Source organism: Leptonotus elevatus, chromosome 1 (assembly GCF_054856555.1).
Source record: "Leptonotus elevatus isolate MCC_2025b chromosome 1, RoL_Lele_1.0, whole genome shotgun sequence".
Taxonomy (NCBI): Eukaryota; Metazoa; Chordata; class Actinopteri; order Syngnathiformes; family Syngnathidae; genus Leptonotus; species Leptonotus elevatus.
The window spans coordinates 22868339-22882754 of NC_141239.1; the positions used below are offsets into that span (position 1 = coordinate 22868339).

The 14416-nt window shown below is 39.9% G+C and overlaps 1 protein-coding gene across 2 annotated transcripts in view; it reads right to left on the reverse strand.

Moving 5' to 3' along the window:
* Window positions 1–1838: 1838 nt before the first annotated feature.
* Window positions 1839–14416, reverse strand: part of egfra (epidermal growth factor receptor a (erythroblastic leukemia viral (v-erb-b) oncogene homolog, avian)) — a 58102-nt gene continuing 45524 nt past the window's right edge. For both annotated transcript variants that reach the window (XM_086085216.1, XM_086085205.1), the window contains 10 exons: window positions 13497–13595; window positions 13060–13245; window positions 11953–12108; window positions 9807–9882; window positions 9105–9251; window positions 6901–6998; window positions 6659–6826; window positions 4245–4292; window positions 4072–4165; window positions 1839–2401 (listed from right to left, as the gene is read on the reverse strand). In XM_086085216.1, coding sequence (XP_085941342.1) covers window positions 2073–2401; window positions 4072–4165; window positions 4245–4292; window positions 6659–6826; window positions 6901–6998; window positions 9105–9251; window positions 9807–9882; window positions 11953–12108; window positions 13060–13245; window positions 13497–13595 — 1401 coding nt within the window. In that variant the 3' untranslated portion in view covers window positions 1839–2072. The remainder of the gene's footprint in view (window positions 2402–4071; window positions 4166–4244; window positions 4293–6658; window positions 6827–6900; window positions 6999–9104; window positions 9252–9806; window positions 9883–11952; window positions 12109–13059; window positions 13246–13496; window positions 13596–14416) is intronic.

Below are 14416 nucleotides of genomic sequence, written 5' to 3' on the forward strand. Positions count from 1 at the left end.
ATATATATATATATATATATATATATATATATATATATATATATATATATATATATATATCACAGCATCGTGGATACACTGCTATACCTGTACATGTACCTGTGTCACATCTGCAAAAGTAGGTTGTGACAGGCTGCTACATTTAGTGCATTCCTTTAAAACTGGGAATTTCATAGTTAATACAAGAATGGGGAGCTACAGTGTCGACAAGCCTGGGAAGAACTTCTAGACTATATAAAGTGTTTTATTTTTGCAACTATGGGGAAATACTATGTCTTTTGATATGGTCACACACACAAATACACACATGCACACAGAGGCACGCAGGGCCTTAGCTGACCTGGAATTTTCTCTCCACAAAAGGGAAAACAGGAATGTGTTGGGAAGTCAGTTTTTTTTCTTCTTCTGTCCATTCAATTTTTTTGTACTTAATTTACGCAAAACCACACAAAACTAGAAATACAATTCACCGTATGTCCTCCGGACAGTTTGTTTTTTTGTATGCTTACTATTTCTTAAAAAAAAAAAAGTAATAAACTCATCAAAATCGAAGATAACATTTTTTGTCCTCAAGTACCTCTCTGGACATGCAAAACGCTGCAAGAAAAATTATGTCCTGTGTCCTGCACACAATAACAAAATAATAAATTCAATATGCCATGATAGGCTACAATTGCGCCACTTTTCCACTGCACTAGTGGGCCGGCTCAACTCTACTCGCCTCTGTTTACACTTCCAAATAATGAGAGAAACACAGAACAAGGTTCTCTTGTACTTACATTTCAACATTTTGACCAAGGTAAATAGAAAAGATTTATCCGAGAGGAGAATGAGGGCAGCCCCCCAAAAAAACAACAGGGTTCAGGGCAGCAACGTGGAGACTGGGGAGTCTGATACAGAGCTAACACAGTAAGCTAATGTTTGCGTGTGTGTTTTTCTCAACATAATGGAAACTAATTTTATCCAAGAGGAGACTATGGGCAACAATAAAAATAAGATGCTGAAGTTAAGTGGAGACTATGGAGTATAATATTGAATTACACATAACAAGGTAGGCTTATATGTCCTGTATTTACTTCTAGAGTGGCATATATTATTTGAGAGGAGACTGAGGGACAGCAAGAAAATGCAGCAAAGTGGAGACTGTGGAGTATAATGGGAAAGCTAATTTGTTGGGGCCCAATTGATTAATCGGCCGGTTGATATTAGCTCTCTTTCTAACTTTGGCAATGTTTGGCCGATTTTGGTTGTTTTGTTTTGTTTGTTGTTTTTTGTTTTTAGATATCACAACATAAGATAACGATAACAAAGATAAGATTCAAATAGCGCCCCACACCCCCCCCCCCCCTCCTAAGAAAAAACTACTGACTTTTGCCAACTTTTCTCTCTGTTGCATTAAGTAACTTAAAAATAACTTATTTTATTCATTATATATATTTTTTTTTTAATCAAATGGCAGATTAATTGGTTATCGGAATTTTATTGTGCCAAATATCGAAATCGGCATCTACCACAAAAAAATCCATATCGTTCAGGCCCTACTAACAGTGTGTTTATTTTTGTCATTTCTAGTGAGTAGCGCCGTGGGGGCCCGACTAGATCCTGTGCAGTGGAAAAGGGGTATTCGTGTTAAACAAGTGTTGCAGGTTCCAAACTCCACTTTTCACCATTATCTTTGCATAATATGCATTTCACCAGTTTTCCCCTTAAAGTGGACGATTCATACATTCTATGCTTCCTCATTCGGGGAGGAGCGTCACCGAGAGTCCATCCAGCATTCCGATCCCAAGAAAGGTGAGTAAGCCCCGCCCTCCCACCCCCACATCAAAGAGGGTCCATGTAACAACTTGAGTGGGTGTAGGATGTCAAACCAAAAATGTCTTTTGGATTGAGTTGCTCATTTCAGTTCCCCCTTTTTATGTCCGCAGCGGACGGGTTCGCTTCCTCATTGTCGTCACGAGAGGTTTTCACTTTCCGACAGGGCTCGCGTGACCTTTTGGGACGGGTCTTTAGAGGTGATAGATAATTGATGGTACCGCTAAGAAATGGCATCGTTTCAGTTCTCGGCGCTATCAGTCCGGGCCCAGGTACTCCGCGTTCTCCGCTGCCGGCAGGTGTCCGTTCATGCGGGCCTTGAACGTGGGCGTGAAGCTCTGCTGGTAGTCAGGGTTGTCTATGCTGTTCTGCGGTTTGTACTTGTGGACGGCGTGGATCTTGCCGTTGGTGTGGGACGGGAACTCATTGAGGTATTCGGGTCCGTTGGGCCCAATCTTGAAGCAGTTGAGGTACTCGGACTCGTCGGCGTCGTCCGAGGAGATGGTGGGAAGGAGGGTGCGCGGAGGGTTGGGGTGCTGGTACACGGGATTCATCATGTCCAAGGCCATGTTCTGGTTCATGTAGTCTGTCACAAAACATGAGGAGGAGAGTTTGAATCAAGATTAAGGTTTTAAAAAGTCAACGTTGCAATAACTGCTAATACCAGTAATGAGTTATGTTCTTTTTTTAGGGGACGTCGAAGCAGGACATAATATGCTTGCAGAGTTGAGTAAATGAGTCGCTTCTTTGAGGTTAATTGCCTCCAATTAACTAGTTTTTTCTCCTATTCAGAACATAACAGAGGAGGAGGAAGGAGAGAGCAAGAAGAGATACTGCAAACTTGTGCCTTTTTCTCAGATGAATGTGCATTGTACTTAAAAAATGATGCCAGTGGGTACTAGTTAGCCCCAAGGACAACATGCGTAGCCCTGAGTAGTCTGTTTGAAAAATAGCGCACTAGTGTTGGGACACTGAAACTTACTAAGAAGAAATAAAACAGAAAAAGAATGCTTACATTTATTTATCTTACATGTTACATGTTTTTTCTGTAGCCTACTAAATATTCTACATTTTGATGAAAAATAAATTAGATTGGGTTGTTATTTATTATTTACTAAAAAAAAAAAGTTGGGTCATTTTAGAGCTGTAATTTTAATTTTGAGATATTTTCGCTCATGGTTATCATACACGGTTATCAGAATCTAATATCATCCCGTGCCCAGTTGGAACAGAGAGACTAATAAGACAATTAATCATTCACACAAATACTGTATAGAATTTTTCATAATGTTTGTAAGTTGTCCCAATCTGATCATGTGATCGGAAATCTTTTTAAATTAATTTCTAGAGTCAAGACATTTTTTTTGATTTGATTTGAACCACTGCTGACTTACATACATATAAAAAGCTATCATGTTGGGATAACTATTTGAATAAAAATAAATAAATAAATAAAGCTAACGAAGCCAATTTGGATGCAATCTTTTTTTTTTGTTCTTAATGAGGCAGATTCCGTAGGTGAGGAAGCACAAGCGAGTACAGTAATTTCTGGACTATAAGCCGCTACTTTTTTCACTTGCATTCGACCCTGCGGCTAAAACAAAGGTGCGGCTTATTCATCAGAACACAAGGGGGCGCACTATAAAGGAAGCGCAAAAAACGACAGGCAAAGCTAAACAAACCAAGTGAGCCCAAATACAGTAGGAGAGATGTAACTCGAATTTTTCCCAAATTTAGCTAGCGCGGCTTATTTTCAGGTGCGCCTTGTAGTCCAGAAATTACTGTAGGTGACGTAAAAATATTTGTACAGAGAAGAATGCAAGACCATATTAATCATGAATTTCCACCATGCCTATTTTTGAATAAACTTACCTGTTGAAATAAAAATTACATACAGTCTGGAGTTCCATCTACCTTTGAAGAAATTTACCTCATGTAACATCTCAACCGACAGTTCACACAATCAAACTATGGTAATAAAAAAGGCAAAAACCATCACACAATCCCCGTTGACTTATTCTGCCTTGGTCAAATGACATAAGGTAAAACATTTTGTTTACTCGTGGTTCCATCAGAGCTATTATTGCCACCCAATGTATAGTCAGTCAGTAGTGTGAACTTCAGCGGCTTTTCCCGGCAAGTTCTATCTGCAATCTGCTTTTTGACCACTGGATGTCACTCTATGTTTCAAAGTCCAACAGATGCTGCTGCGCTCACCTGAGTGATATGTGGTGCTTCTAAAAGTAGGGCACTCACCTGGAGCAGGCAGGAAGGCGTCATCTAGTAGTTTATCTGTGGGATCGGGAATATAACGAAGAACCATACTTCCATCCCTGCTGGGTAATCCATTCTGTGAATCACAAATAAATGGGCTAATTTTTGTCTTTTTGAAAACACGTAGAAAATTATGAAATAGCTCTTTTTCTCACCAGTAATCCATTTCTGCCGTTGCACGTCCCGATGCTGCTGTTCTGGCTCTGTCGGGAAAAGAAAAGGGTCGGTTGATGACACATTTTCTATTTGGCACCGAGAGGAACTGCACGGCTGTCACGGGCGGCGTGAGAAGCATCCGAGAAGCCACCGTGACAAGCTATGTCGCGTCTGTCGTTGTGGCAAGGAAAGCAATTATTTTTAACAAGAAGAGCATATTAAAACACGGCGACGGAACAAGCGCCTGGAAAACATTTTGTGACCCACCCCGCCCCCAGAGCATGCTATGATATTACAAAAACAGAGTCTCTGCAAAGGTAATCACGTTCCAAGGTAGAGCAGCCAGATTGACACATGGCCAACATCGAACCTGAGGAAGAAGAGCTCCACCTGGGAGGAAACGTGGGAGAGGGGAGGATAATGAGGCCTACTTGTTTGTCTTGTGTTTGATTACAGGGAGGAAACAGTGGTGACTATAGCAGAAATAGAGCATTGGGGCCATAAACTATAAATCTAAGTGAGTTACACGCCTCTTAATTCATTCATCAATCATGGGTTGAACTGAGCCACTTAGTGCCAGCTGAATTAGGGTTCAATGTCACTGGACATTTTTATGTTTCTAATATTGTGGGGATGAGGCTCGTTTCTGTTCCCGAGTGCACAAAGCAAGGCATGCTTGGACGAGTTTGATATGGAAGAAGCCCTTCAAACACTTTGAGATAAGGAATAAAGAGGACTCATTTGTGTCAATGTAACTACCATGTCTCCCTATACTTTGTCCACTTAGAGTGTAACTAGATTTTCAAATTCAAGTCCACGGATACACTTTCAAAAGTCAAAGTCCTGACTCTTAAAAGTCAAATGCTGTGAATTAAATTTCCCAAAAGTCAAATACGCTAAAAATCAAAGCCAAAAACACTTCAAAAGGCCAATGTCCCAAATTCAAATCAATCAAAGGTCAAATGCCTCAAAAGTCAAACACCCAAAAGTCCTACACCTTAAAAGTCAAATCCCCACACTGATTCACCTCGAACGCTAAATCCACCAAAAGCAAAGTGCCTCAAGTCACCCCCCCCCCCAAAAAAAGTTAAACATCCCTCGAGTCAAACAACCCCAAATTCAACCACAAGTGGTGACACATCAAATGTCAGAAATGACAAAGTTCAATGGCCCAAAAGTTGACACACCTAAAAGTCAAATGACTCAAAAGTCAAATGCCCAAAAGTCAAACACCCCCAAAGTCAAACATTTTCTATGACAAAGTTCAATTGCCCAAAAGTTGCTACTATGTAAAGTCAAATGCCCAAAAGTTAAACATCCCTTAAGTCAAACGTTTCACAAGTCAAACTCCCGTGCGTAAGTCCAATGCCCCAAAAGGCACATGCCTCAAAACTCCAAAGCCCCTAAAGTCAAACACTCTCAGAAGCCAAATTTCTCCAAAGTCAAACACCCCAAAAGTCAAACGCTTCATAAGTCAAAAACCTGTGAGAAGGTTCAAAGCCCGAAAAGTTAGATGCCTCAAAAGACAACACACTCTGAAATGTTAAACGTCTCAAAGTCAAACCCCCAAAAGTCGAACATCTAAAAAGTTGATACTCTCATGAAGGCAAATGCCTCAAAAGTTAACCGCACTTAAGTCAAACACCTCAAAAGTCAAGCCTTTCATAGATCAAATGGCTGTGCAAAAGCGCAATGCCTCAAAAGTCAGACACTTCACAAGCCTAATGCCCCAACAGACAACTGCCTCAAAAGTCACAACATCACACAAGTTAAACATCCCTTGAGTCAAACAATCCAAAATTCAAACACAATAATTAAAAGTCGCAAAAGTCAAAACAAAAACAAGTCAAACACCTGCGAGAAACCCCAATGTCACAACATTACGATGCCTCAAACCACCAAGTCCCCAAAAGTCAAACACTCTCAAGTCAAATGACTCCAAAGTCAAACACCCCAAAAGCCAAACATTTCCTAGGCCAAACCCCAGAAGTCAAACCCTTCATAAATCAAACTGCTGTGAGAAAGCTCAATGCCCCAAAAGTTAGACGCCCCAAAAAATAAACACTCTCAAAGGTCAAATGCCCCAAAAGTAAAACCAATAAAAGTCTAAGACTCAAATTGTTAAACATGACAAAAGTAAAAAGCCCCAAATGCCAAACACCTTAAAAGGTCAATGCCTCAAAGGTGCAGATGTTTATTGATCGTCACTGACAAAGTGCCTGTCCTCTATGTTTTTTTTATGTGACCTCACTGGTAATCTGAAAACGGAGTAAAAGATTTAAAAGCTCTGTCCAGGCACTCCAGAGATCCAACTATTTGAATACAAGCTATTAAAAGCTCTCCAGAATCTCTGTCCTTGCTCTCTACACAAAACAGCAAAATGGTGGCTCTGACGGGCAGCGCGAAATCTTACGGTGGAGTGCAGCAGCGGCGTCTGAGATGTGCTCGGGCTGGCGAAGAAGCCGCGCTGCGGTAGCAGGTACTCGTCAGCGTCGACGGCATCCTCCATCTCCTCGTCGCTCACCAGGGTGCGGAAGAACTTGTTGTCGGGAGGATTCTGCAGGTGCAGGCTCTCGTCTCCCTGTGACGGCAACAGTGTCAACAGCTAGCCTCGCAAACTGTAGCGAGATTCGGCACATCATTAAAAGGTCATACCTGGATGACGAGATAGCGGGGAGGATCCCTCGCCATTTTTGTGAACTCCGCTATTAGTTCTCGGAAACGCGGTCGACTATCTGCGTCAATCATCCAACCTGCAAACACGGCAATAACAACACTCAGAAAAGGTTATCGCCTATATGTACAGCAATTATTAGTGATGGGAAAATGAAGCTTCATGAAGCACTTGTGATATTTTTTGACTCGCCGAGATGGTGCTCTTGGTTTAAATATAAAGGCTAGTCCATCCATCCATCCATTTTCTGTACCGCTTGTCCTCACAAGGGTCGCGGGGGTTGCTGGAGCCTATTCCAGCTGGCTTTGGGCAGTAGGCGGGGTACACCCTGAACTGGTTGCCAGCCAATCGCAGGGCACACAGAGACGAACAACCATACTCACAATCACACCTATGGACAATTTGGAGTGTCCAATTCACCTGCCATGCATGTTTTTGGAATGTGGGAGGAAACCGGAGTACCCGGAGAAAACCCACGCAAGCACGGGGAGAACATGCAAACTCCACCCAGGAAGGCCGAAGCCTGGACTTGATCTCACAACCTTTGCACTGGGAGGCGGTCGTGCTCACCAGTCAGCCACCGTGCCGCCCATAAAGGCTAGTGCAAAGGAAATTTATTACATTTCCACTGCATCTTTCAACCAAGAGTGGCATCTAGAGGAGTGAAAAAAATATCACAAGTGCTTCATGAAGCTTCATTTTCCCATCACTAGCAATTATTGCTATAAGCGTGAGAACATTTTCACTATTTTAATAATATTTAGAGTTTCAACAGTTATTCGACAACTAATTGATTTTTGAGAGTCAATCAAATTTTTTTTTTAAATATTTTCTAGGGCTGTCAAAATTAAAGCGTTAACTCTGGAGATGAATTTAAATTCATTAAAACGTTAAAACATGGACTATAGTTTTACTTTCTGATTTACTTGCTTGATGCGTGTTGGAGAATTCTAAAGTAATTTGTGCACTTTGTAGAGCTAAATTCAAATAGCATATTATTTGTACACCTTTGGCGTATCGTCTCAGAGCAAAATTCAATGCTCATGTTACCTCCATGGGGGCTCACAAACCAAATGTGTTGCTCGTGAGCAGAAAAAAACTGGAAGCGAAAAGTTCTGGGAATTTATGTTTTAACAGTTGTATTGTACAGGAGGAGTATTCTATTCAAGGATCAAAGAAAGCTATTAGAACAGTCTTTGACTTTTCACAGCACTTGTATTTTCTGACACGTTACAGACCAAACCAGGAACTGAATAAAAAAATTTTTGCACTCTAAATTTGAAATAATGTTCTATTTCCTGAACAAAGGAACGAAAATAAAAAAATGTGTTTGAAATCCATTTTTATCAATTAAATTAAATCAAATAATGTATTAATTGATTATTAACTCATTCACTCCCAGCCATTTCACTGAAGCAACCCCTTTCGCTCCTGGCTGTTTTAATAGATTTTGACTGATTTCGCAAGGCCCACAGAATATTGTGTTCTATTGCTATAAAAACATGGAACCTACCAAAAGAAAGATTAGTCTCTTCTTACATCAGGAAAAAAAATACTCTGAAAAAAGAATTGTTCACAAATCTGTTGAGACTTGGGGGGAAAATAGCCTTTTGCAACATGGCCCTGGTTGATCTCTTATACTCGGCTGCCATCTGCTGGCCGCTTTTGTAATAATTACCATTGCTTCAAACATTCCCTTCAGTTCAGAGGCTGCATCAAAGCCTTCTGTATGCTCTAGCATAAAAAACATTTTAAAAACGTATAAATACGTTTCTGGGACCATGGCAATATTTAAAATAGAACGCCTTTATACGTTTTTGGGAACAAATGAGTTAAAATTAATAATAATTGCAACCCTAATTTTCAGAATTTAAAATAAGCACAAAACTTTAGTAAAAGTCTGCCAGCTATGGGTGAAGTGGGTGGGGGGATGGGGAGGCAGGGGGTTAACGCGTAGCCTGGCAGTGGGGCAAGAAAAGGTTGGCGGGCCGCCAGGTGTATGGGAAACCCTGGAGTGCAATTCCTTGCAATGCAGAGCAATTTGGGGAGGCTGGAACAATTTAGCTAAATTTTCATTCATTTCAATGGGGAAAGATGATTTGAAGTAAGTGTTTATTTCTTTATTATTTATGTATTTATTTTTACCGAGCAATTTGACCAACACCTTTTCCAACTAAACACTTACATTTGACCATGATCATATAGACGTCAATGGTGCAGATGGGAGGTTGAGGCAGACGCTCGCCTTTCTCCAGCACGGCGGCGATGTCGCTGGCCGGAATGCCGTCGTACGGCTTGGTCCCGAATGTCATCAGCTCCCACACGGTCACGCCTGCGGGGGGAAAAGGAGAAGTCACTTGGCTTTTCGCGTGCGATGCAGCCGTGGAAATGCGAGTGACAGGATGTGAGCAAAAATTGCCCGCGGCGCCCAAATGTTGACAAATGGGATGTGGGAGTTAGCAGGATGTATCTGGGGAGTTGAGAGAGAGAGGAGGGGGGGGGGGGGGTTGTCATTTGTGCCAGGGCTTGCTGATGGCTTCAACAGAAAGGTATGATCAAACCCTGAGGGGATAGAAAAAGATTTGAAAGCATATGAGAAAGAAAGAAAGCAGAGTTGTGTTATGTTTCCATGACTCTGCAGTTAATACACAAGTGTTCGCAAGCTGGAAAAGTGTTTGTGTGGGTTGACGCGATATTGTCCAGCTGGGAGAGCTGGTGTGTGTTTATGGGAAAAAAGCAAGATATTCTCCCATCTCATGTTGTGTTCTGAAATGCTGGCAACATCCAAAGACAATATTCCATTTGCAAATGTCCTCGCCTGCTGCCATTCATCTGCAAAAGCTGTTTTTGCAATTGGAAGTTAAACAAGTCGCTAAGTGGGACTCACCGTAACTCCACACGTCGCTCTGGTGTGTGTACGTCCTGTTCAGTATTGACTCAAGAGCCATCCATTTAATGGGCACCTGGAATTTAAAAAAATACATAGATTTGATATGAAGTTTATTAATAGAACAATTCAGTTCACAGTTAACTGCTACCTAAATAGGGCTGAACGATTTTTGCCATTTTTAAGCTTCTCTTTTCTCCATAATTTGATATTGAAAACGGAGTTACTCTGATTGGTTAGTTCTTGACATGTGGGAGTCTTGTGGCCACCATTGACATTGAGCGGGCCATTGGCGGAATTGTACCTGTTGGCGGGCTAACACCATGCTAGCAAGAAACAAAAGGGAGTTAGCAAACTTTGATGTCGGAGGTGAGAGATGAACTAGCTTAGCGCTAGCAACGATGAGGCTAGTAGTTATAGTAGTGGGTTTAAAATGGGGAAAAAGAGCAAAACATCTTTTGTTTTGCTGTTGGTCAGTATACGACAAAAGTAAGTTATTTTAAACTAAAAAGGTTAGCCTTCGTTGACACTCCGGTGTAGTCTACAATCTGATACTTTTGAATGAGGTAAATGAAAATGGCTTTTCAAATGTATGTTTGAAATAAAGCACTGTAAGTGCACTCCATTTACCATTTTGATCAAATTGGATTTTTGTGACAAAAGTACATTTAGTAACCCATTTCAGTTGATTTGGTGACTCGGTAGCTAATGTCAATACTAGGGGTGTTAGAAAAAATCGATTCGGCAATATATCGCGATATTACAGCGTGCAATTCTCGAATCGATTCGATATGCAGCCGAATAGATTTTTAAACATCAATTTTTTTATGGGAATATTCAACAAAACGTCGTACTTAGGGTTAGGATTCACACATTAAGCATGGAAGAATGTTATATTAATGGAACATTAAGCCTTAATATTTGATTTTAGTGCTGTTCAAACATGAAACAGACTGCAACCTGTTAAATGCAGTGGCTCAGTTAGAAGCCTGAATTTTCAGATGAATAAATACATTTTCATACAAATCTTACAGTGTACATGAACAAGTTTACTGATTAGTATTTTCTAAAATTGAGTAAAAAAAAAAAAAGCTAAAACAAAAAAACCCGCAATAATCAATTTATAGATTGGTATCGGGATTAATCGGTATCGAATCGAATCGTGACCTATGAATCGTGATACGAATCGCCACGTACTAGGCGATTCACACCCCTAGTCAATACGAATCTTTGGTGCGAGTCCGAGCTCTAATATATATAAATATATAATGTATGTAAAATGGTTAATTATGGAAGGTCACCTTTAAAACGAAAGTCAACCCCAAAACATTATTCACAATGATATATTTTATGCAGCCCCATGTTATTATGATTAATATTGCATTTATGGAGCAGCAAATTCCATCTCAGGGGGCGGCCATTTTGCCAATTGCTGTCAACTGAAAATGACACCACAGTTGTTCAGGGGTTGAGATAATGACCAATCAGAGTTCAGCTTGTGAATGTCACATGGCTAAAATCAGAAAACGGATGAGCTGTGAATGGTCGTTACCTGAGCCCTGAGTCACTGTGATGTCATTTTAAGTCTACTGTAGTGACAAAATGGCCGCCCACCAGAGATGGATCAAAACGGGTGGATTCTGATGCTTCATTCATATTCCACAGATGCAATATTCATCAAAATGCCATGTTGAGATGAGAAGGGGGAAATAGAACATATTATTGTCAAAAAAAATGTGGGGTTAGCTTCCCTTTAACTTCACGAGAGGGGCTTTCTGGGGAACTTAATGAACTTTACAGATGATAAGTACACGTTACTTTGTATATTGCATCCAAGCCTGAGGATGATTTTTAATGTATTTCCGATTAGAGTCATTTTGATCGAACTGTCCTGTAAGGCAGGAGCGACTCATCTTTCTGTAATTGCACCGAAAATCTGATAAAAGAAGACTCTTATCTGATTTGTCTTTTTCCTCGAAGCGAACAGGAACTATTTATATTCCTTACGTAACATTTAAGCTGAAAACAAAAGAACGGCGCAAAAATAGCACCTTTCATGACTCGTGACTAATTGTTTGGAAACGGCGCAAGGTCCCGAATGTCCAAACAATGAAATTAAAACTAAAATGGGAGTTTTATGACTAACCTTTCCTCCGTCTGCGTGGTACTCCTTCTCATCGGCGTTCAGCAGCTTGGCCAGGCCGAAGTCGGTGATCTTGACATGCTGGGGGGTCTTCACCAGGACGTTTCTGGCTGCCAAGTCACGATGGACCAAGTGGCGCTCCTCGAGGTAGTTCATACCCTTGAGTTAGAATGGTGAGGTGTTAAAAAAGATGGTGGCATTGTTGGGAAAACTGGCCAATTTTAAATCTACGATGAGAGTAAATTTGAGCATTTTCCTTGTTGTTCAATCAAAGTTTGCAACTTTTGTTAATATTTTTGGATGTCTGGAATGGATTCATTGGATTTACATTATAGCCTATTAGAACTATTATATAGGTTTTTTTTGTACAGTGAGTTTTTAGTCAGACTTTTTTTTAGAATTAATTAATCATGAAAACCAAGGTTCCATTGTACAATCTTTTCGGGTGGAGCATCAATTACTCGCAGATTTTCGCTATACAAGAATAACTGGATTTTGACTGATTTTGCCAGGCCCACAGAATATTGTGCTCTATTGCTATACACGGAAACAAGGAACTTACCAAAAGAAAGATTAGTGTGTCTTCTTTCATCAGGAAAAACGTATATTTCTATCTGTTTAAAACAGCGTGGAAAAGAGCTTTTTGCAACATAGCCCTGGTTGATCTCTTATACTCTGCTGCCACCTGCTGGCCATTTTTGTAATAACTACCATTGCTTCAAACATTCTCTTCAAAAAGCTTTCTGTATGTTCTAGCATTAAAAAACAACAACGCTTATACGCTTTTGGGACCATGGTAATATTTAAAATAGAACGAATTTATACGTTTTTGGGAGCAAATGAGTTAATTTCATGCAATTTTAAGGACAATTATTGTATTGGGATTTTGTAATAGTTTTTCTTGGGGGGAGGGATTTATGTACTAGTGGTATTTGTAACTGGTATCGGTATCGGTGACTACTCAAGAGTTGAGGGTCTGAAATAAAGTGGTATCGAACATCCCTAGTAAAGAGGGCTACTTACCAATTCCGACCTCGAACGTAACCTAACTTCACGTTCTGAGTGCTAGTAATAAAAGCATTAAAAGGAGCAAAATTCGTCGGGTCTCACCTTAGCAATCTGCACGCACCAGTTGAGCAGGTACTGCGAGCCGATATTGTCCTTGTTCTCCTTGACGTAGTCCAGCAGGCAGCCAAAGGACATCAGCTGGGTGACGAGCTGCACGGTGGACGTCAGACAGATGCCCAATAGGCGACACACGTGCGGGTGCTCCACGCTGGCCATCACGTAGGCCTCCTGGAAAGGGGAAATAAAAGTTTTATTATAAAAACTACAAAAAAAAATCCTTCACGTCAAATGATTTCTTATGGGAACATTTGTAATTAGAACAACTCATGCAGCATTCATTTTCCAGAAGTCCTTGAATCACACCAACGCCCACGTGGCCCCCGTGTGGATTTATCATGGATTTCCTCCAGTGTGACGGGTTCTCAGTTTACAGTCAAAACAAGCGGTTGTGGTGACTTTTAAAATGGGAGTCGACTTACGTCTAAGATCTCTTTGTTGGCTTTTGGCGACGTGGCCTCTCTCAACACTTTGATGGCAACTGGGATCTTCACGTCTTCTCCCTCTGGGACCCAAAGGCCCTGCAAGGACACGCAATCAAGTAAGGAATTACCTCAGTGAAGGTAATATTTGAGCAATTTTTTAGAACAGAACCGTACGCTACTCATGTTATCCTTGGGGCTAACTAGTACCCACTGGCACCTTTTAATTTTTTTATTTTTAAGGACAACACACATTAATTTTAAACGTGTAACCGAGTATAAATGTAGCATTTAGGGGGAAAATAAAATTAATAAATAATTTGAAATATTGTTAATAAAATTGTAAAAATAGCAAAATTACTGCCAGCAAAACATTTAGCATTTTCATATGAAAAAAATAATCTAGATTTTGAAATGTGTAACCGAGTATAAATGTAGCATTTAGGAGAAAAATAAAATTTATAAATAATTTGAAATATTGTTAATAAAATTGTGAAAATAGCAAAATTACTGCCAGCAGAACATTTAACATTTTCATATTAAAAAAAATTCTAGATTTTTAAACGTGTAACCGAGTATAAATGTAGCATTAAGGGGAAAAATAAAATTTATAAATAATTTGAAATATTGTTAATAAAATTGTGAAAATAGTAAAATTAGAGCCAGCAGAACATTTAACATTTTCATATACAAATAATTTTCAACATAATTTTACACAGAAGGGTTTGAAACAATTAAAATATAAAATAATCTGAATTTGCACTGTAATGCATATAATGATTTAAAAAATAAATAAATGTAACATATAAAGTATGGTAGAGTCAGTTTTGAACCTTAACTCATTCATTACAATTGACGGCTATAGACGTAAAAAATTCATTTGAACTATTTCTATTAGTTTAACATTTTCCCCACTTTTG